The sequence below is a fragment of the Vanessa tameamea genome, chromosome 25, assembly GCF_037043105.1.
Source record: "Vanessa tameamea isolate UH-Manoa-2023 chromosome 25, ilVanTame1 primary haplotype, whole genome shotgun sequence".
NCBI lineage: Eukaryota > Metazoa > Arthropoda > Insecta > Lepidoptera > Nymphalidae > Vanessa > Vanessa tameamea.
Window position 1 is genome coordinate 6,281,885 of NC_087333.1, and position 23,933 is coordinate 6,305,817.

The following is a 23,933-nucleotide window of genomic DNA, read 5'->3' on the forward strand; positions in this document are numbered from 1 at the left end:
ACGGACGTTGTCTGCCTGTGCACAAAGTAAACGTCACGTCATGGGTAGATACTTTACGGGCTGCATATAGTTCTATGTGCCCTATAATATATATAGCTACAGACTTGCAGAGGGTTTTTACACGGTCAGTTTTTTTTTAATTTCCTGGTAGTAGGATTTTGTGCAAGCACCCAGGTGGGCTTGCATGCTTACAAATCATAATATTTTACGTCTAAAGAGCAACACTTAGTATTGTCCAATTCCCGTTTGCAGGATGAGCAGCATAACTTCAGGCACAAAGGAAACATGGTGGCGCATTAGCGATGGGTAGAGTGTAAAAAATTCTTACGGCGCCAATCTATGAGCAGTCGTGACCACTTGCCATCAGGTGGACATGCAAATGGAAAAGGAAACATCCAAATAAATAACCTTCAAATCATCATCGCCATAAATGATAGATATATTAAAACAAATTGTTAAAAATATCCATCGATTATAAAAATGAAAGGTAATGTTGAAAAAGAGAAATCATTCTAGTTAGAATATAATTACGAATTTATACTTACATCTTTAATATTCCAAAAGATCACAGTTAATCCCAGTTATTTTCCAAACAATACAAATTGCATTATTCGAAATATCCTGCAATGATGCACATTTCCAAAAACAAAACAATTGAAATTAATTTAAAATTTCGAAAATATTCAAAACTTACAATGAGGTGACAAATATCCATATTTCCAAAATAGAAACCATCGTTCCTCATAACAACAATTTACAACAATATTTAGAGTTTAAAACAAAATAAAAGTTATAAGAACTTTGAAAATAAATGTAGGTTACGCTCAAAAACTGGTTATGAAGTGTCAAAGATCATCTAGAAAACTATTACAATTAGGTTAAGATTGCATAAAGCGTAAAAGCTGCATTAAACATGCATTATATTCAATTCTCAAAGTTAGAGGTCATTTTTTTAATTATGTATAAAAATAACCAGAATAAAGTACAATGCCATCATACCCATGTCATAACATCTAATGATTACGAAATTCGATAAATTTTTCAAATTTATCTTAAAAGAATGTGTCCATACTATTTTGTGGGATGTTATTTAGTTAAACAATGCTGCCCCTCTTTTTAATGTCAAATCAAAGAGTGTCATTATTGTTCAACTATACACACTCTAAACAACATTTATAAGGCAAGGCAGAGACATGATACAGACTTTACAATTCAGTCGTATGTTTCGTGAGACAAGTCTCATCACCAAATTGCCGAAGACACTGAAGACAGATGCGGCAACTGCTATCATACACCAAACTATTAAAGGATATATGAAATTCAATGTATGTTCAGTTAGTGTAACGATTAGACTCATACATAAAACACAGTCATTATTAACTATTATAGCTCACTTTCTCCTATTGTATTGTTTCAATATCATGTACAGTCTAAACTAAATTGCCTCATATATCTAATATGGATGTATGTGGAGTTTTGGGTTGAAAACTTTGGTCAGACAATGAAAAGGTATGGCCCAGTCCATGAGTTTCCCATCCCCAGAAAGCTAACATTTACCATCCTGTAGGAATGTGGAAGTGGAGGGTACCCTTTTGTTTTTACAAACACTTGTACACCACATACCCGTCACAGGTTCCACCATCACTTGTGAATGGCCACCGCATCCAAAAAAAGCCAAATATTTGACAGCAAATTGACATATATCATTGGTCGAGAGTTATTTATCTATGATCCCTATGGATTTGTCAAAAAAATGGATATTGAACGTCGACGAAACTGTTATCAAAATTTGTGATTAATGATTGGAAATAAGTGGTTAAGAGTCATAGCGTTCTATTATAAATAAAGATATATTAATCATAAACTCTTAGTAGTGCACAATATAGCTGAGTTATTAGCAAATTGCATGAAGTATGTATATCTAAGGTTTATCTTTTTTCCTACTTCCTTTAGAATAGGCTACAGTAACTTAACAGTAATTCCTAATCATCAAAATATTCAATAGTAGTAATCATGTCAACCTCCTACAGACTACAAATGTAAATTCTATTGTAACACAACAATTACACAGGTAAGGTTCTTTTGTTCTTATGACTAATTGAAAGAACATATCAACAAGTCTTAATTAAATCTAGATAGATAAAAAAGTTAGTCAAGTTACTAAAATAAAATTACTTTTTGCATAAAGGAAAAGAAGCTAGCTTAGTCATAGCCAATTTAATGGCATTCGTTATTCAGAAATGATTATATATGCAAATATTGCAAGCTAAATCACATAAAACAGAAACAAAAATTAAAATTTTGGACAATGTTTGTTAATAAGGACTAAAAACATTTTCTTGTTTTTTTAAATATACATGGTACTTCAAAAATTAGATAAATTATGATTAGATCATGTAGATTAATATCATAAAACACCTCATTAAAGAAGAAAAAAAAATCTGTATCAATGGCAAAAAACGATCATTATAAAGTTGCACTACAACAACATTATTGCATACAATTAAAGTTGTATTGAAAAAACAACCTTATTCGAATACAATAGACGCCATATTTGTTTGACAATTTGAAACTATGAGTAATTCTACAAGGTTTTAGTAAAATAGGCTGTAAAACAACCGTATAAGGTTGTTTTTTTTTTTTCATTGTTCTTAGTACATTAGCACTAAACTTGCACTGAAAACAAGGGTCACATTTCCTTTCAAATTTACTTTTACTGCAAGTTCAATGTATCTGAATGCCTATAAATGCTTAACACATTTCTGATTACCTTTTATAGATCATTATATTATATAATATCGCATGAATTTTAATTATTAATTGGATTTTTGAATAGATCGAAAATTTCTTTTGTTTTTAAATAGTCCGATTTTTTTATTAACAACATATTATTTTCGTAATATTTATTTAACACTATGAGTACGAGTTAATGGTAGTATCAATATGTTGAGGCAATTTTGTGCTTTTCTATCGATTAAAATAGACAAGTATTACGATATGTTACTAAATATAAAGACATATAATTTTTTTTAATAGTGGTAATTTTTGATATTTTCCCCTTTCTTCTTGTATTACTTAGAATTACAAAGATCAAATGTAAATACTACTTACCAGATTAAATGAATAGTGATCTCTTTTGCCACGGTGTTGTAATATCCCCAACTCCTTTGTTTCGACACTACACGGCACATTTAAACACAGAACGAGGTCATAAAACACTATTTAGGAATTCATTAACCAAAAGTTATATTTTTAACGATAAAACACTGAGGATAATTTTTGCTTTTAGAAAAATCTCCTACTAGTTTGACAAAAACATATCACTTTTGACACTTATTTTTTTCACTACGCACTAAGGATGTAAAAACCGATCTTAGAAGTAAGTAATACTTTTTTATAACGGTTTTTTTTATTTTATGTTGATATTACTTAAATTTTTAAAATATTATTAAAGTAATTTGACCAAATAATAATAAAAATACAAATATATAACTGAAATAAAGTGTATAAATATTGTTTTATTAGCATTGGCAACTTTTTTAAATCAAAGATTATGTATTATATTGTTGAAATTAAAATGAGAACGTACATTTTGTATTACATGTACAAAAATATATAAATGTTCAATAAGTATATTCTAAGACTAATTATTTTAAATATATATAATATAATCTTTTACTTACATATGGACTTTATAATGTCGTATAAAAACACTTTAACAATATAATAAGGTACTTGTGCACTATACATATGTCAGAGAAAATTCACAAATTTTACTGGTATTATACAAAATATATTTACGCTTTCCACATTTTTTTGTGATTAGTAACATTGTCAAAGACATGCGCAATAGTAATTGCTGTTACAACAACAAGTGGCATTGGTTATTGATTTGCTTCAGCATCATTCCCTAATCTAAAAACATGCTAAGAATATCATCCTTAAGCTGGTTTTTGATAATGGGAATATTTGATAAATGTCTAACCGATAATGCTGGCGTAACCTTTACGTTTAAAGAATATCAGTATAAGGATTCGCCTAAAAATGTAATGTATATGCATGCATTTTGATTTGATATATTAAAAAAAAGGTAAATTTAATAGGATAGCCTATGATATGCTACGAATTAATCTAAGGATAATTACTTTTCAGGAAATGACCTTTCACGAATTCGAATCAGCCTGTGAACAAAGCAGCGCGTGCAGCCAATTAAGTGGATTAACACGAACACGATGTGTGCGAGAATGTGTGTCCCCATCTTGTTACAGAGAGCTATATGTATCGGACCCGGTAATTTTTTTTTTTTTAAATAAGTCGGTTAATAGAAGGTTAAGCCGTCATAGAGGCAAATAGTGTCTCATAAAATGAGTGATTTGTGACCACAGTGACCTTTCAACATTTCTACTTTACCGCCTAACAAAGCACAATTATTTAAAATCAACGTGCGAGTATATAGACTAGGTGTGAATTTATCTTGAAAGGTAACTTGACAGTTAATTGATGGTTTAGCGAGCAACTTCGCGGGCATAATTTTTTCAAATGCGCCGAAACAAATATAACTTTAAAAATGAATCCAACTTTAAAAATAATTGAAAGCGCCCTAAATTTTTAAGATAGTGCATAATGTCAGTCATATTCCAAATATGAGTCGACATGTAATCATTTTAAAAACTCTGTTTTATGATCACAATTGAATTTATAAGTCTTGCTTAACTCTTTCTTCATTTATTACAGAGTTACCCGGCATAGAATCAGCACAGCCTTCTGTCGTACTGCCAAATATATAATGAGACTAACTAAAGATTCTGACAATTTAATACTTTTCACAAATTAGATATTATATTCCTAGCACTCTGTGATATACTTCGATAGGACCTCGCATCTCTTCAAATATTTTATTGTATTAAGTTAGTGAAATATTCAAAGGTCTCTACGCCGATCTTTAGGCGGCGGAAGTACGTCCTCATGCCACTGACAATAAAATTAATACATATTGAAAATTTTGGGTGTATGACTTTCAGGGGATCAATATTACATTGCATTTATTATTACGATCCTCAAAATGAGTACGCACTCTTAACCATGTACATTTTTTAAATCAAGCTGGGCATACAGGACTGTTAGAGTATGCTTATTCTGAACCTTTAAATGGATTCCCAACATCTAGCTTAAATATCAGTATTTGTCGAACCAACCAGACTCTGTCGTTGCATGTAATGATAATGATAAAATTATCTAAATATATACTAAAAATACAAATAAGTTTTAAAGTCGTTTAAAATGTTTATTATGCTGTCCTATAAATGAAATTAATATTACAGCTCGAAGAAGGTGAAATAGACGTCAGATTGAATTCTTTCAAAGGTTGCTTTATTCAAAGAAGTGGTCGGACAAGAAATTGATTTCCCTCGAGTGTGATATCGTCATTTATTTTCTGCATTAAAAAGATACATAAAATACGCAAAAAACTTACGTTTTTGACGCTTGTAAGTACTAAAATTAGCTTTAATTATAATAAAATCCTTTTTTTCAATACATTTAAAAAAAAACTTTCATCGAAAAAAATAATTACCGATTTTTTTTAGCTACTGACAACAACAGCATTCAGCGAAAATGGAATTATTAAAGTTATATTGACAAGATATCATCAAAAACCTTTGTTTTAAATATAAAAAAGAAATCCATAATTTTAACTTTTATTGTTATAGTATTGTACAAAATATTTTTCATTCGATTAAATTAAGATTTGAGAAAATATTTATCAATCCTTTTAATCTATGACTATATGATGGTTAGATCAGATATTTTTGATTGTTAAGGTTTTAAAACACATTTATTATTAATATTTTGTATTATAAATGGCTTTCATTAACTATCTAATTATATATACCGAGGTGCGCTATTTTTAAGAAAAACGTGTTTCAATAAACTTCATTTCTATTAAATTATCATTGTCCATCTCATTTTATCCAAGAATAATAAAAATTATAAGAATTTATGATTACAAAAGAGATCCATTAAGAATGGTTGAAATTGTTTCACTTACACATCACTATCGTTATTACATATTACAATAAATCTGATTGAGTGTTTCTTATTTATTTTCGGTACAGTTTCAGTAAAATTAAGCAAATAACTATACATTTATTTTCAAATGGTAGGAAATATATATCTGTTCTTTTTTTGAATATAATAACAATAATATTTTGCATATTCATTAATTAGCTTATAAGTATTTAAATTACGCGACAAATTAGCACAATTTTGCAATTCATAAATATTATGCACTATTTAAACTTATTATTATCGTCAAAGGTCGAAGGATTCATTTGTAGGTTTTAAATCTTTTAAGATATTTATCTTTTATGGTTAAAATTCAATATGTATTTTGAATATATAATATAAAGATATTAATAATAAAAATAAACGTTTTATTTCCAAAACCTTTTTTTTTACTATGTGTTCGCTATATTAAATATAATAAAATGATGATTCCTTTCCTTATTTCATTTCATCGCACATATGATATTGCATAATAATCTCTAATGTGTAAAAAATATTTACCTACGCAATTAATTTTGTTCAATTAATGTGTATATTATCTCAGACTTACTTACTCATTATCTAATTACATTAAATTATCTATCTATTATCATTTTAGATATAGTATCACAATTAATATAGGCTATATCTACACTATCAACATTTTCTCTGCAAAAAGTATTAATTATCATAAATTAAATAGAAAACAATATATCATAATAGTTTAATAAAAATAAAGTAACAATTTAAAATTATGATACAAAAAACGGCAATTACCGATTTTTTAAATTTCTCTCCCTTTTTTCTATATGACAGCACTAGAGTACCTTAAAATCCACTTGCTATCGTGAGAAGCGGTCTAGTGAGAATAAAGTGAAATGGCTTCTTTGTGTAGACAAATTATTCGGGCAAATGCCCTTAAAACCACCCTGTTTTCCACCGCACGAAGGGGATACGCAGACAGAAGTAAGATTAAAATTGTTAATTTATAAAATTAATCGCCATATCTGTCATTGTTTCGTTACGTAATGTCAAAACTATCTTTATTTTTTTTCCTTAGCTGCAACATAAAAATGTTATGTAAAGTTATATGTCCCGATACTTAAATATTACTTAATTTCTATTATTAATTATTATTTCTATCTATGTCGCATCTCCATGACATTGATAATGTCAATAAGATTGGCACATTTTACATATTGATTTTTCCAATAACTCTAAATTTTAAATTATTTTTACACTGTGGTCATGAAACTTATTTGTAAGTTATTTGGCCTATATTATAAACATTGTCTTAATGTAGGAATTAATATTGAAATAAATATTGATTTTTTGTTTTAGGTTATAATCTTATCTGTTTAAATTCCTGTTGATAATAGTGATGACAATTACTCTTGTCAATAGACAAGTAATTCTATAAAGTTAGATTTTGCTTATAATAAAATAAATGATTTATTACTAGTACAATTAATTTTGGATATAATGTTCTAGAGCTATGAACATTTAAATACTATTGAATTTTACAATTTTTTTAAGTAGATTAGTTTCTTTTAACTCTTGAAACAATGAAATTATTGTTTAACAGAACCATAAAACATTTTAAATGTTATATATTAAACTTTTTTAAGTTAGATTGCTAACTTAAAAAAGGTTAATATATAATATTAATAAGATAATATAACAATAAAGATATTCTAATCCTAGTTATATTTACCCCTGAATACTCAACAACTAATGAGAATATTATGAATATTGATAGGAATATCATACATTCCATTTATTTAACCATATTGGAAAAACATCCATAAACAATTAACACATAAATTCAATTGTGCATCCATGCATGAAATTATACAATAATGTAACTAAATGTTATACAGGATGTTTGAAATATGCTACAGTGATATATCAAGAAAAAAAAAAGTATATCAGTATTTTTTTATTTAATTCAGCCAATCAAACATGTGAAGATCCCACATTTAACAGAGTATTATGTAATTCATTGAAATGAAATTAAAAACCAATATGATGAATGCATATTGAATATAATATGTTATATTCTAATATTACATTATTATAATTGTTGGATGTAGTCCAGTATTTATTTACTTAATGGTGCGGACCATAGCTTACAGAGTTTCAAATCAGGAGGCTTGAAATCCATCAGGATTATAAAATTAAATAGTTTATTGAAATATTCTCAGTATCAACTCAGATTTGAAAACCTTGAAGTGTTACACTATTGTGTCTGAAATCACTCTGGTTGTGATTGTTCATATAATTGTGCTTAATGATATCGATTGCACAGTTGCTATAACAGGAAGAGTTTATTATTTATAATAGGATAAGATTTATAGAAGTGCAGTAGAGTCCTGCTAATTCAGACAAATAAAACAAGTACAACGCAATAAAATTTAATTACATTTAAAAAAAATATAAGCTTGAAGGGATAAATACGCAATTAAAATATTTTTGTTAACTTAATTTTTGCTTTTTATATGTGTATGGCATTTAAAATAAAGTATTTTATTAACAGTGTTGCCCGACCCCCTGGAACATGCCACCGGTTTGGAAAGGAAGGAGCTGTTAGCCATGCAATCTGGTAACGATGATCCCTTCAACATGAAGGTATTGAAGAAGGCTGCTGGAACCCGTGACAATCCCACACTCGTGCCGTCTTGCTTCGATGCCCGTATTGTAGGATGCATATGTATGTAATCATTTTTAAAATTTATATTACAATAAAAATAAAAAAAGGAAGTTGTTGTGACATTACATTTATTATAAAACATTAAGTAATACACAAATAATTATTATTTACAGGTGAAGAGCATGCCACTGCTGTCAACTGGCTTTGGGTACACAAGGTATGATAAATTTAAGTAACACATTAATTTTTCCTTTTTTCTGCGTAAGTATAAACTATAATTTTAAAGATCACTTGATATCCAATTCTAATTTGTGTCTTATAGTAGAAATTAAATTAAACAAAAGCTGCTTGGATGAATTATCTCGAGATTTAATAAAATTAAAAAAAAAAAGTTATGTACTTTTTGCTTTAGTTATAGAAAAAATATACCAGTCTTATCTATCAGTACATGCTTAATGTCTCTTTCTGGTTGTTACTTAAAGTATAATTTCAAAGTTAAGTCATTTATTGCAAAAAAGATAGTTCATAGCAATCACTTACTAATAGATAAATAATTAATAATAATGGTAAGATACTTTATTCTACCATTTTGAAAATTCCATAAATAGTTTTAACAAATGAAAATCTAACTAGTCTAATAAAATAGTGTTAAAGAAAAACAAGTGTGTGTAGGTCCTAATCTGCAATGAAAACTTACAATATTAGTGACAGCAGTCTATGCTATTTATTTTTTTAATTTGTCTTGAATCCATCTCTTTACAAACAGTTCGAGAAACTTTACTTTTAGTAATGATTTAGTGAGTGACAATTTGATCACCCCTCTGAGAGCCTTGGCTGTAAAGTTTCGTCAATTATCAGTATAGGCTTCATCGGAAAGAAAAGTCAAAGTATGACCGAAAGTTCTCTACGAGCATATTACGCACATTGTGTCATTATTAGCAAACATATCGTAACTTTGATGCGTTGACGGGATTATTTTCGTCTCGTATAATACATGTCTGCATGACGCTATAGTATAGCAGTCAGGTTAGACAAAAATACCATTCAAAGAAATTCAAACTATTCGTCGCGAAGCGCACGTATTAGTCGAGTAAGTGAGTGAGTGAGACACAACGGTACTAGGCCTAGGCCTAGCCATTAGTAGGCAGTTCTCGCTTTTTTTTCCAAATCCCCTAGAGTTGGCAACACTACACACCACTTGCCTTAGTATTATGTTTGTCTGCATACCGCACAAAGTCACGATAATGGCAGTACCATGTAGAAATGCAGATGGGGAAAGAGTATTTAGCCATATGAACCTTTTGCGGACGGACAACCGTAATAAGTTAAGTGAAATCGTAAAATGCATGGGGCAGTTAAAGCAAATAAGAAATTGCTGGAAGCTTCAATAGCGAGAAAAAAAAAAAAATTATAAGTTAGGTTAACTAGTGGCTCTTGTGCAATGATACTTTGTATTTTAAATTAATAATATATTTAAATAAATGATTATAACTCTTTTTTGATCGCTGTTCGGTATTTATTTGAAAAAGACCTGGCAACCCTGGTACTCAAAAGTTTTTCATTGTATACTTAACTAAGGTTTATATTTTCTTTTATAAAAAAAAAGTATTCGACAGTGATTTGTGAAGATTTGCCTCTTTCTTTTCGTTTATCTACGCTAATTTAGCTTTAAATATTGTATCATTTACCTTATTATAGAAAAATCATGATCAAATCTGGCTGACAGATCTTTTGTCATATTTTTGTGGTCTGCTAAAATTAATTTATATGTTAATAATATCGATTTTTTTTTATTCAGGGTCACCCCCGCCGCTGCGAATGTGGACATTGGTACAAACTGATCGAGAAGACGCCCCTCTAAACGCTGTTTATACTTAGTTTTACTATTAGTAGTCATTATTATAACTGCAATAACAACGCATCCGCGGTATTATTCCAATGTTCCTGTGAGTAACACGATGCGTTAGAGGAACTATTGATCAGAATTAAATAATTGTAAGCCTTAAAAAGTGTTTCATTCGATCGTTACCTACTGCAGTGTTATGTTGTTATCGGGATTTATTTTATGTAGATAATTAAACATTTAAAATTAAACGAAGTTTTATTATTGTTAGTCCTTATATTTTTAACCTGGTAACATCAAACAAAGAGTAAAATAACTGGATTATTTATGACCCGGTTACTATCCAAAAATAAGTAAGAAATTGTATACGAGGCGTAAATCAGAAGCTACCGTTGGGTTTTTAGTTTTACTTACCAATCAAGACTAATTGCTTTTCGAATATTTTAACCGCGCTTAAAGTAGTAGCCGTCAGTCTTTGTGTTGATGGACGGTCAGATTTAATAATATGTCTTTAATAAATAGACACTGAATATTTTGGTCGATAATTATATCATAAGCTGCCATCGCCTAATTGTCATTTATATTAAATGTTTTAGAAACTGGAGGTTACCATTCATTCATTATATTATCATATGTTTTACTCATTTAATATATTAATCACATTTTAATCTAATTAATTTTAACGGCTAGTGTCATTTTTAATTAATTTAAAAAGTAAAACAATATTTTTACCTAAATTCAGGACTAGGGCCTCCTATGCAAATTTTGACATAATTTTTACTTAAGCAGGTAGATAGGTAAATTAAAACTTTCTATAATAAGAGTCCACAGTTTTTGTTTTCTTGGCTTATTAAAAATTTTAAAGCTCATGTCAAAAAATCATTGAAAAAGATGCCTATATTACTCAATTTAAGATTATGTTAGATATAAAAAAGGAGGACTTAGTATTTATTGATTTCTAGGCAGAATATATAACTACTTATTACTAATACTTTACTGACATGCGATGTAATTATTAATTTCTTGCCGATTCTTCTCGGTAGAATCTACTTTTCGAACCGATGGTAGCTTAACATTTAATTAAACTGTAACATGACGATTCAAAAGTGCTTTTATGTGCCTACTCCAATATGAAATATTTTGATATGAAACCAAATACAAATTTTTAAAAGAAATTATAGTCAAACTCTTTATATAGCCTGTATAGAGAAGAAGTACAAGTACTTTTAATCGTCGGTATATTTTATGTTTTCTCTAACATGTATACTAGGCGCCTGGGCCACTTCTTTCTCATTCTAACCTTTGATACTCTGTACTCTGTTATACTTGTTTCTTTATTAAATTGTAATCTTAGTAAATACATTATTGAATTTGGTTCTAAAATTCTAATGAAGCCACATTTTCAAATATAATAAAAGTATTATCATATCTCATTAAAAAAAAGGAGAACGTCTCTATAAATGTCAATTCAATGTCACTGTCATAAACAGCTGTAAAATTTAAAAACTGTTCAATTTATATAAAACTTACGAAAAAAACGTTTTATAACTTAAAATATATTATGATTATAACTTAGTGATTGTATACTCTTTAACTATGATTATGTTGTTTCAAACGTAGTGAACCAGTTTCGGTGTTATTTGTCATATTTCGTACAATACGCTGTTTAGAATTTCTTGTTTCATAATTAAAAATGGCACGTAAGTATAACTGCATTTATTTAATGATACAATATATTACAGTATTATATTTTTGATTAAGAAAAATTGTTAATAATTTCGTCTAACATTCTTACAATTTTATACCCCTTCCGACTTATACTATACATCAATGGTTTTGAGAGATATAAAAATTGTTAAGGGTTCATACTTAGGTTACTGCCTATACTTGACAACCAATCACAATGACACACTAACTGGCTCGCCTGGCTAATTGTGATCTGATTTTTTTTTAATCCCAGTAGAAAATAGTAATAACAATGTTTCCCAAATTTCTTTGTTATGGGCAACTTTTCTAATTTTTACTTCTGTAAAAACCTAATTAGGACTATAATGACTATTTAAAAATATAAATTAAACACAGCAGTTCAGCTGTTCTCAAGTGATGTATTTACCAACAAAAAGCATATAATTTTTATTTATTTTATAGATCATTTTAAACTCATTCAACTATTCAAATATAATAATTAATCTTATAATCTTATAATATTCATTGAAATTGATACATAATTACAGGATATGCTCACAATATCCATCAAGTCCACATAGCGGATGGCTTTTCTAGTGACTGCGATGAGCTGATTCACAGATGTTTAAAATTACAGACATTACAATATCATTCATTTTGTGACATTTGGAAGGATCTTAATTTTGGTATGATTTATCAGTAAGTATATATGTAAATTATTATATAAGTTTTAAGGCACTTTCATTATAAAAGTAAAATAAGTACCTGCATGTTAATTGTAAGTTAAATTGAACTCATTAATTAGAGGTGCATAGACAAAAGTTTATTGTTTGTAAATTAAACCTGCATCAATGTGTTTCTCTGGTGGTATTGGTTTTATTGTGACCCAGTGTTTGAACTGACTTTTGTTTGTTTAGTTTTTAAATATAAGATCACCAATCTCAATGTCCTGTCAATTAATTCTGTTATTATCCGAGTTTAGTTAAGCATCTAAAGCCATTAGAAATAGAGTAAACATTTGAATGTGTAGTATTTCTGTATATACCTGCTCATCTTTTGAATTAGTGTTACCTTTTAAGTAAAGGATTTATTCCAGCTTATTCCACAACACTGATTTAATGGTTGATTCACATTTGTCAGAATTTCTTGCTACACAAGCTTTTTATCCCAAAATGTCTACTCATGTATCAGGTAGGAGGTTTTGGAACTAATTTCACCATTTTTCAATTTTGTTCCAATGAGAGTGGGCTATAAGTGATCCTTAAAATCATTGCACATATGCAATAAGTTTCCAAATAATGTATTTTTTCACTCCAGGCAAGAGATAAATTATAAATACTATATAATTAATTATAATAACTTGTCCAGATTTGATCTTGCAATCTCCGAATAAAATTAATGTGTTTTAACCACTGAATCTTCTTGGCTGTTGTTATCAGTATTAGGGTATAAAATATTTTTTATTGCAGGGGCAGGAGTTCCGGAGCTGAAATAGCAGAATTATCCGAGGAAGTAATTCACATAGCAAAGCATTATATGATCAAGGACACTAGTAATTTTGAGGTACGGTTATTTATTCTGTGTTAAATAAAATTAGTTAACGACGAAAGTTTCGCTTCTGGCTAGTTATTGCAAAAAAAATACTCAGTAATTAAATAAATCAGTACTTCCGTGATGCAATTCATTTATGAGAAACTTCACGCTATTTTATTATATATATATATATATATATATTTATATTCACACACGAAGGCGCGCCCCTCCACTTATTATTATTTGTAATTTTTTTTCCCTAGTTAAGTAATCGTTTTTCATTCATATTTAATTGTTAACCTAGAATGCTTACAATATGTCTCAGTGTGCCTGAAACGGTTGGCATAAAATAGAGCAAATTATATGATTACCTACTTTTGGTTTTAAATTTTCTGTGCTAACGTGGTCGTGCGCGACTTCTCAAATAAATAGATCCAAACCTTATACCAACATTAGGACAAAATATCTTGCAGGAATCCGTAGCTGGCCTCTTCTTAGTTTATGGTCTTTTAACCATGCAGCCATTTAGTGGCTTTGCATGTCTTCGTTTAATACCCGAAGACGTGGCGTCCATAAACAGGATACAAGTTGTCGCGAGACGAGAGCGAAGGTTAGATGTCCTCTTCATATTGGGCGAGGTTCTGGTTAAGTATACCCAATACCATGTAGCCGAACGTGATCGAGGAATGGAATCGGTATTAAGAAAATATTTAGAGGGTGAGTGTTCCTCCCATAGTTGCACTAAAGTTTTCAATAGAAGATATTGAATATGCAAAATCTGTGTGCGTGGTTCGCCGGTGCCCTGAACGCTGAGTGCGCCTCGCTACACCGGAATATCCACTAAAAAAAACTCCTACCCTCTCCGTCTCTTCGGCGGGCGCCACGGGATCGCTTTCACATGATACCGTGACTAGGTGTAGTGACTCCTTAGTCAATCTGGATTAAGGAGTCACTTGATGATTTTTTGCCTTTACGTAAATTCCTCTCAGTTCAACGTTTTGTAAACTTCGTTACAAGTTAATGGACAAATATTATTATAGTTCACTGCGTGAAGTGACCCTTTGTTATAAAAACAATAGGTTCCATCAATCCATGCTTATGGCTGAATTACAATTCAAGGAGTTTCCAAAGCAGCTTTCCTTTCTGTTTTGGTATCCAAGTTCAAATGTTTCAGGATACACAAGTATAGACAAGTTGGGGGTAAGACCTCGAGGAGTTTTCTACCGACAAAATGAAGAGTTAGACATTATCAGGGACGTTGGATCCATAACCAGACAATATACTCGTGCGAAGAATTCCCTCATAGGTGAGATTTAGGAATCCAAATGTAGTATAGTAGAGCAAATACATCTTTGCTGTTTAGTAATTGTGATTAGAAAATTATACAAAGAAAATATTCTATGAATTGGTTAGGTAAGGTTAGAGGTCACCACCGCCCTAAGGAATTTGAATTATTCTTTACATCTCCAATGCGCCACCAACCTTGGGTACTAAGTTATTATGTCCCTTGCGACTGTAGTTATAGAATAATATAACGGTACAATATATGAGTGGTGGTACCTACACAGATGGGTTAGCAAAAAATGATGTTGTTTTGCTAGCGAGTTATTTATTAACTAAATCGTTGGCCTAGTGGCTAGCTTATTAGCTAAAGTATATTCATTATTTCTGTCGGGAAGTTCTCATTTGATAACCTGAACACTTTCCATTTGTGTTTGATTTGCCGTGCGGCCGTGGGCGAATAGCTATCGCTTTTCGGTTAGTGCAACTCTTGTGTAATATAATATATTATAATATGTCCCGCGCCAATTGCTTCCATTGTTGCAAATGGCCGCCCTGAACGAAATCAGTCTACGGACATCACCAAGATTTATCACCATTTTGACCAATTTAATCGTAATTTAAGCTTGGAAACTTTTTTCAAATTTATGTTACCGTGTACCATAATCGTTGAAAGTTTCCAAACGAGCATCAATAAAACTTGGTGGGAAGTGGTCACCATCGCTCATAATATTGTAAGAACTATACCTTACCGTCAATGCTCTAAACTAAACTGTAACTTTTGTCTGTAGTATTACTGGAGCACTCACCCTTCAAACAGATACGCAGTGTTGTTGCTAACGGTACAATAACTAATGAGGATGTCCATACACACAAAATATTCTTAAAATAATTTATGCGTAGTATTTAAATATTACATCAGCTAAGCTTAACAAAATATAATGTCTCGTAAAACAGGTCCCGGTAAAAGGGACGCGAGCCTTCAATATATAAATGAAAACTTGGCATCTGAGCTCAACGCTTCGTTGAAGAGGATCATCAACGGCATCATTGACAATGAAAAGAATGATGATGACGATGATGACGGTAAGGTTTATAATTTTAATCACTCAGTTTTAATAATAAACAAATTGTTTTTTCAACATTATATGTATGTTAATGTTTTAATTTTCCATTTTGTAATTTACAAAATTAACGTTACTAGTAAGTAAGTTATTAGTGTTCATAATATTAATATTGTTATATAATCATTTCCCAAATATAATACCTCGGAGAAAACTTCACGCGTTTCGGTTACTGTGGTTTTTAACGAGTACGCTTTCTTGATAAAATAATATTTAAAAAATACGTTAATTATAACATCGGAGTCTTTAATGTTAAAATTGATGATGAAACCTGGGGAAGATTTGACAGAAACAATCTATTCAAATTCAAAATCTGGTTTGCTAAGTCATAAACTTACTGTATAACTTTATTTTTACAGACGATGAAGAAACTACGATCGACCATTATGATAATGTGCAGGCCATCAAATCTAGAGCAATGACTAACACGGTTAATTCTATTAAACATCTAACACGGATTGAAGAAAGGTACAAATATTAAACACGTACATAATAAATAATAATAATTCCAAATGCAAATAATTTTATTTCTTTTCAATTCAGGCAAGAGGCTACCAAAAGTCCTCAGAACAAAAGCGATCTAAAAGTACCAACTGGTAAAATTAAAACAGGCAGCCCTACCAAACCTGTCACTACCCCGAGAAGACGAAAAACTGAACCAAAATCAAGGAATAAAAAATGTAAAACGGCGACTAAATCAAAAGTCGATGACCAGGACACTATTGATATAGACCTTGAATCTTTTCAAAAAGGAGTCTTTGTTGACAATATCGCCGAAGAATTTGGAATGGAAATTATGCGAGAACAAGATTTGAAAATAGAAGATTTAACGGAATCGACGCAAACAGAAGTTATTGACAAGGCAAAGAAAACAGGTGTGAACGAAACGGAAAATAATGGTGAAGAATCTTATGTAACAGGCGAAGACTTAAGGAATACGCCTTCGAATTCTACAAGCACAAAGTTAACTAAGACTTTTAAAAGAAAACGTAAAGACGATATGCCTGTTCAAATTCAAGCAATGGAATTTTCTGATCCAAACGAAACAAGAAAAAAAATACCACGAGATTTGAAACGAACTAAATTAAAATCGAAATTCAAAAGAATGGGAATGCTACCCGTTGCCAATTTTAATGAACAAAAATGACGTTTAGAAGTCATAGTCTCTTGAAATTGATAAAACTACTAATTAATTAATATCAATTAGATATTCATTATTATACCGATTTGATTTAATCAAGTATTTGTTATATACACTTTGCATATAAAAGTACTGAAATGACTTGTCAATACAGCAATTATATTGTGAGGCACATTTTAAATACGGAAACGAAAGTGAAATAAAAAAGTTCTTAATACACAATGTTTTTATTAATATTTTAATCTCTGGCAACACTCGTAATGTCAACATAATACAGATCATTTATTTATTTAAATACTACGTCACACTGACAGATCCATCAGCATCAGATCTAGATAATGTATGCAATAATAGTATATTATAAAATGATTAAAAAAAAATTAGGCTATTTCTTGTGATTAGTACTTTTTATATCAACTACATTAAATTATTTTTTCTATAATTTAAAACGTCTCGATCAAAATTCGTTTGCATTGTACAATAATATATTATTGTCAAGAAAATAACTTTAAATATTGCACGAATATAATATGATAAGCAAGTATTATACTTTTCAAGAAATATATGTGTTCTTTTTATATTTAAAGTTATTTTCTCAAAAAAACTTAAATTAATCAGGCAAGAAAGCAAAATAAATAGTCACTTAATTAAAAATATACATACAAATATATGTTAACTGCCTATTATTTTCGTTTGCGTTAGGCCTATACCATATCATATTAAAAAAAATACCGAAAAAATGTTTTGACTTTAGAAATATTTTTTTAATGTTTTGAAATTTACTTTAAACTGTAAATTATCCATTTAATATATTATATAGGGTCATGCCATTCGTCATTTTGAGATGTTAATAATAATGTGAATAATAATCCATACGGCCAAAACATAATTCTACATCTAGGATTGGCATCAGACTAAGGAAATTCTCAACAATCAACAACATAAAATAGATTGTTTTTAGAAGTGTTTTTTTTTTTAAGCTTGTGACAACAGAGTCACATTTATCTGCCTATTAGTAACATTAATATAAGTTTAAATATTGATAACAATTTAAATGGATAATTTTAGATTGTTAAACCATGTGTTTTATTTAAAACTCATCTCTAATAAGAGGAATGTATTCGTTTTTCTGTTATTATGTACAAAATATTTTCAATAAACTTGGCCGTTTAGTTCTCGTCTCCTGTCTTCATAAAACCCAATAAAAATCTACCTTAAACCTTTCCATTCTTGACCATACAACATAACATTTGATTAGTCAAGGGTAAAATAAATGTATTTACCATGATACATAAGTTTTGTATTATAATTGTATGAAATATCATATGATATTAACATATTTGACCATTATAAATGCTGTTCTACATCTATAGCTAATATTATTTAAACTAAACTATCACAATTGTTAACAACCTCTTACAAATTCATATCATATATTTATATATTACTAAGGTATTGTAAGCTTATAGTGAAAGTACTGTTCTCCTTTCTCTTGAGGTTGTATATATATATGTAATATCTGTCTTAGCGTTAACCCTTAATCGGGCAGAACTAAAAATCCGTTTTTCATAGAGTACAAATATATTCTTGGGTCATGTTGGATATCAGTATATAAAATCATATATAAATGATTGAAACTCAAAATAATGAAATGTATTTATCTAAGATTATTTTTGTGTAAAAATTACAACCTAAAAAATTGCCATTTAAAAAAATATTTGGGAATTTAGCTAGCTTGGGAGGGTGGGAAAATAGTGTGCGTGCCCGATTAAGGTATAAGGTGCTTCTTGTATATTGTCTCTATTTTATGTTTAAGTAACATTCATTGCACTCAAAAAAAGAAAAATAACATGTAGATCAATTTATTCGAGTCACAAGTTATTATTTATACTATTCTATTTAACTTCTTTAATATTACTTCCTAACTTCTGATGAAATCTTTGACTTTCAAAACGCCAGTTTTCACAAATCCATAGATTATTCGAGATCATTGTCATTGATTCATGTCAATTTGTTTTCAAGGTCAAGTTATTACCCCTTAAAGTAAGCTTACAATCTCCTAATAATAATGTATATTTGTTCTGAAACTTTGATTATTATCGGCTACGAATTACAATTCTACCTCATTTTTAAAAGATATACAAAAATTACTTTTAGGCCAGTTTAATGGATTCAGTGTGTCGGAATTTTCATGCATCAAATTATAACACCACACTTTGATCAAAGTACAAATGCACAACGCGATATCATTTTTTAAATGCTTTAAAATTGTCGGAATGTCAGTGGCGAACTTTATCAACAAATAAAATAAAATAAAACCGCTATTTTTAAATTCGAGTTTTTCATGATTTTTTTTTTTCATGTTACAATTTAAATTTGTACTGGATGATATTTAGCCAGGCACTAATGACTATTCACATTTCACACTTATTACAATATTTAGATATTAATTTGGTTTTTAATTCGAACTTTTTATTAGATTTAACTTCTTTTTTTAAATATATAACATATATATGACAGCTTCAAATTCTCAGAGAATATTTGAGTATATTTATCCAATCAACTAATTCGCTATATGGTAAGTTTTAGACATTTTCGCTTCTTTCGACTATTGCTAATTCGTCGTCTTCGCCTGATGTATTCGTTTTTGTATCGTAATGTGCTAAATTTGCTTCAGACGATCCGTTGCTAGATTCATGGGAGCGTGGACTGACGCTAGTTTTCCTTACATACAGGACGTTCGAGTCCAATCTACTATTATTATGATCGGTGAAGGGTATCCCATAAGCGCTGCCGTCGGATATTCTATTTAATTTGTGTATTTGCTCTCTGAGTTCGCAAACTTGACTGTATAATTTCTTATTCTCTCGCAATATGGCTATGCTTTCGGTTTCTAGCAGTTCCCTTTTACTCCACTGTATATTGTTTTCTGACTTGAGTCTCTCGACTTCCATTTTGTACTCTGCAATTTTTTCTTCTAAAACTTGCTTAGCGGCTATTTCGTCTTGCAATTCATTTTGCAACTTTTCGACTTCACTATGACTAGAATCCGAACCCAATGTCCGGTCGTTGTGTGTTAGTTCCATTTTAGCGTTATGTAACTCAGCGGTAAGATTTTCGATTTTCGCTAGAAGGAATGCTTTCTGATCTTTTTCACACTGTAAACTTTTGGTCGTCTCATCCAATCGCAGTCTCATTTCGCTTAACTTATTTGCAAGGGCATTATCTACGTTTGAAAACTTGTGGGAATCTAACGAAGCTCTCTGTCGCATAGGCGGTTCATTAGGCGACACGTACCCCACATTTTTTCTTCTGAGTTCGACGCCATCTTCAGAATTAAAGTCGCCAGCTACTATCCTACTCTCGCCTATAGTCAGAAGTTTTTCATTGTCTCGTTTGAGTTCTATTAACTGTTGTTCGAGGTCGGCTTTTTCACTTCGTAGTGCTGCTAATTCTTTGGACATGACGTCTATTTTATTTTTAAACTGTTTGGCTTCGTCCCTAGCTTTGTTGCGTTCGTTACGTACCTTACTCCATTTTTCCCTCCAATTGGATGTACAATCTGACCACCAGCGCATTGTTTTCTCCATCTGCGTGGCCCGCGCTCGTGCCTCGTCCAGTTCTCGCTGGTAAAGGGCTTCTTTCGCTTCCCAATCGGTGTTTGTGTATCGCATTGAACTCCCATCGTGGTCTCGACTGCGCCGATGACTCCCTCCATGTGAACTTTGCGCCATCTTTAATTTATCTGTAAAACATATGGTTCTATGATTTTTATTAAGGTTGAAGCAATTCAAATAATTTATTTAAATTATTGTCGTCGTTTTGCTGATTTTTCATTAATAATACTTTGAATATATTTTATATATTATGACAATGAATTATAAAACCAGATGTTAATAATTTGTAAAATACTATAATTATAACTATATTATTTTCTAAAATTCATCATTTTACAGCAAAATGAGCTATTGCCCACAACCTGATCCCTGTGCTCAAATATGTCCTCCTCCGCCTCCACCACCGCCTTGCCTGGTAAAGCCAATCATGCGAGGCTTACATTGGTCACAAACTAAAAGAGTGCTTGCACAAGCTCTAACATTGTCAGTCTTCGCTGGCAGCTGTGTTTACTTCTTTCTAGGTGTGCCAAGGAGGGCCAAATACAAGGAATATTATGCGTAAGTTGTTTTGTTACTATCATAAAAGGAATGATTACATATACACTAATAATGTGCAGGTCTGCATTAGGTGTAAAATTAGTCAATTAGTTGAATCACTATTTAATTAAATATATATTCCCATTTAATTGTAACAGTCCACAAATGTTGCACAGTTGAGCAAAGCTTTGTAGTTTATTCTTTCAGTGTCCTGTGCACAAACACAACATGTAGGTTTTCACTGTGAAGCATGCAAATTGCACAAATAGGCACATGCAAGCTCAGTTTTTTGGGGCATCTCAACTTCATCCTTATTAAATATTACATAATAGTACATTTCTATCGCATACTTGAAATGGTGCAATCTGTTGTAATATTACATGAAAATAAACATCACGATCACTCTGCTTTTATTCTTTTAAAATATAAGTGTCACCTACCAGGATTTGTTTTGCCTTAAATGCACATTATACATATTTACTCGAATAAACTTTAATTACTGGTAATGAAGAATGGCTGACAATTCTGACACACTTTTGTATTTGAAGACCCATTAAAATGCTAATACACTGAACTCGATGCAAAATCAGAAAATACATGTTATAAGTAAAAGTTGTTGAAGTAATACATGCTTTTATTATAAAAAAGAAACCTAATATTGTAGATTTTAAAATCAACCAATTTTTTTTTTTTTTTACATAATTGTGAACCAATTTTAATGCTAAAATATTCTGTTTTCTTACAATGAGTACATACATACATTATTTTTTAAATTTTCCATCTGTAATGCAGAGTAACTTTTTATATAATTTATATTTTTCTATAAGACATACTATTGAAGTAGACACTTACAATCACTTTTGAATACCATTTTACACAACATTTAAGCTACCACTGGGCATATAGACTTCAACAACAAACTAAAATCAAAATGAATCATAGTGTGTGCTAAATTTACTAAAACGGATTAGATTAAATACACTTGTAGACATGAAATATCAAAACCTATTTTTAAATTTTATTTTATTCAATTCATAAATAGGAAATTGTACATTTTTGACGAAAGTTAATAAAAGTACATGGAGGATGTGATTTTATTCATTGTGGCAGAACGGACGTTATTTTATTACATATCAATAAAACTGAGTTTTAGTAACTGAGTTTTATTGAAGACTTCTTGAAGAGGCCGTGGGTCTAAAGTCTGTCGCCGTCCTTTTTATCGGACCCTCCTTAAGAGGATAGTATAGGTTTGGTTGAATATAGTAATGTTATTAATTTATAACGCTACGATTACCGAAACTTTCAACTTATTTAAAAAAATATTTAAACGAAACAAACTTTAAGATTAGTAAATGCTTTCTTAAATCCTTCTTAACGAAAAATATATTTTTATATAAACTTCTCGTTAGTTACATTTTTTTATAGGTAACCGAAATATAATTTATGTTTAAACAAAGGAAATATATCGAAACATTTGTTTACATAAATGTAGCTATGCCACTTAGTATATACAATTTTCACGTACCTGTAACTTTTAATTCATTATAAGATTTATTTCCTTTAGGTTTTGTACACGATTTATTTCACAATTTAAGTAAAAAAAGTTATATTTTTCACTTATACGACTGAACCATTGTCGAATTTATCCAATTCTTCAATAAAACTGATAGTGAATAATGATAGATGCTACTTGATGTCTAATATTTCATCTTCATATCTAAATCGAGTAAGAAACATATCGATTTATTATATTATTATACAACAAAAAAAATTACAAACATGTTTTATATTATACATATATCATATTTTTTAAATATATAACAGGAAGTATAACTAGCATTTTTGAAAAAAATATTTGTAGTTTCTATCTTCGATCATAAATGTACTTTTTCAGAAATTCAAACATATGTTTAAGTCTGTCGCATAATCGATTGTTGAGATATTATTTATCTGTATGCCAAGTTTTTCTACAGATATCCTAATAATTATAGATTAAATCATTTTTATATTTTTTTTGAATATGAATATTATATTTTACTTGTTATTTCAAAATGAGAAAATTAAAATAAATAGTGTTACAGATATCCGTATAAGTCTAACTAGTTAATTATGTGTAATACTTAATTACACAAGAGAAAATCGCATTAAAATTTTCTAAAACTATAATAAATTTTCAGGAGGGGTGAATTCGAAGACTGGGCTGACGAAATGGCTCGAAAAGGTTTATTTCAATCAGTACCAGTTGAATCTTTAAGAGATAATACACACATGGATAAACATTGATATCAATATTGATCTCTTGCAATATAATTTACTTTATGAATGTATTGTTAATATAATATTACTTAATTTGAGTTTTAAAATAAAAATATTGATAAAATCTAAAATGGATTTTAATTTTGTATTTATTTATTAAAAGTTATATATAAGAACATATCGTATTATCGGAAACGTTATTTGAAATTTTCATTGACAATTA

The 23,933-nt window shown here is 29.7% G+C and overlaps 5 protein-coding genes across 7 annotated transcripts in view; 3 read left to right on the plus strand and 2 right to left on the minus strand.

The window, feature by feature from the left end:
* Positions 1-3,342, minus strand: part of LOC113393623 (uncharacterized) — a 91,807-nt gene extending 88,465 nt beyond the window's left edge. The window contains exon 1 of one of the 2 annotated variants that reach the window (XM_064219057.1): positions 3,112-3,342. The gene's annotated coding sequence lies outside the window, so the exon portion shown is untranslated. The remainder of the gene's footprint in view (positions 1-3,111) is intronic. The other variant, XM_064219059.1, reaches the window with a different exon arrangement.
* A 508-nt stretch (positions 3,343-3,850) lies between these two features.
* LOC113396458 (uncharacterized) lies at positions 3,851-5,666 on the plus strand. Its single transcript, XM_026634396.2, has 4 exons — positions 3,851-4,046; positions 4,153-4,290; positions 5,322-5,486; positions 5,586-5,666. Exons 1-3 carry the CDS (start codon positions 3,924-3,926, stop codon positions 5,400-5,402), a joined length of 342 nt encoding a protein of 113 aa, XP_026490181.2. The 5' UTR covers positions 3,851-3,923; the 3' UTR covers positions 5,403-5,486; positions 5,586-5,666.
* A 1,163-nt stretch (positions 5,667-6,829) lies between these two features.
* Positions 6,830-10,786, plus strand: LOC113396457 (cytochrome c oxidase subunit 5B, mitochondrial-like). The gene is made up of 4 exons (XM_026634395.2): positions 6,830-7,008; positions 8,579-8,752; positions 8,866-8,909; positions 10,491-10,786. The coding sequence occupies exons 1-4, from the start codon at positions 6,921-6,923 to the stop codon at positions 10,551-10,553; spliced, it is 369 nt and encodes a 122-aa protein (XP_026490180.1). The 5' UTR covers positions 6,830-6,920; the 3' UTR covers positions 10,554-10,786.
* A 1,249-nt stretch (positions 10,787-12,035) lies between these two features.
* LOC113396454 (snRNA-activating protein complex subunit 1-like) lies at positions 12,036-17,817 on the plus strand. The gene is made up of 8 exons (XM_026634390.2): positions 12,036-12,235; positions 12,770-12,920; positions 13,691-13,784; positions 14,228-14,471; positions 14,929-15,060; positions 15,993-16,121; positions 16,519-16,627; positions 16,703-17,817. The coding sequence occupies exons 1-8, from the start codon at positions 12,229-12,231 to the stop codon at positions 17,304-17,306; spliced, it is 1,470 nt and encodes a 489-aa protein (XP_026490175.2). The 5' UTR covers positions 12,036-12,228; the 3' UTR covers positions 17,307-17,817.
* Positions 17,509-23,162, minus strand: LOC113396455 (coiled-coil domain-containing protein 102A). 2 transcript variants are annotated; one of them, XM_026634392.2, is made up of 2 exons: positions 22,980-23,162; positions 17,509-21,045 (listed from the first exon to the last, which is right to left on the minus strand). In XM_026634392.2, exon 2 carries the CDS (start codon positions 21,032-21,034, stop codon positions 19,886-19,888), a length of 1,149 nt encoding a protein of 382 aa, XP_026490177.2. In that variant the 5' UTR covers positions 21,035-21,045; positions 22,980-23,162; the 3' UTR covers positions 17,509-19,885. The 2 variants fall into 2 exon arrangements, with proteins under 2 accessions (XP_026490177.2, XP_026490179.2); XM_026634394.2 differs by lacking the exon at positions 22,980-23,162 and adding an exon at positions 21,398-21,421.
* Between the last annotated feature and the right edge of the window lie 771 nt (positions 23,163-23,933).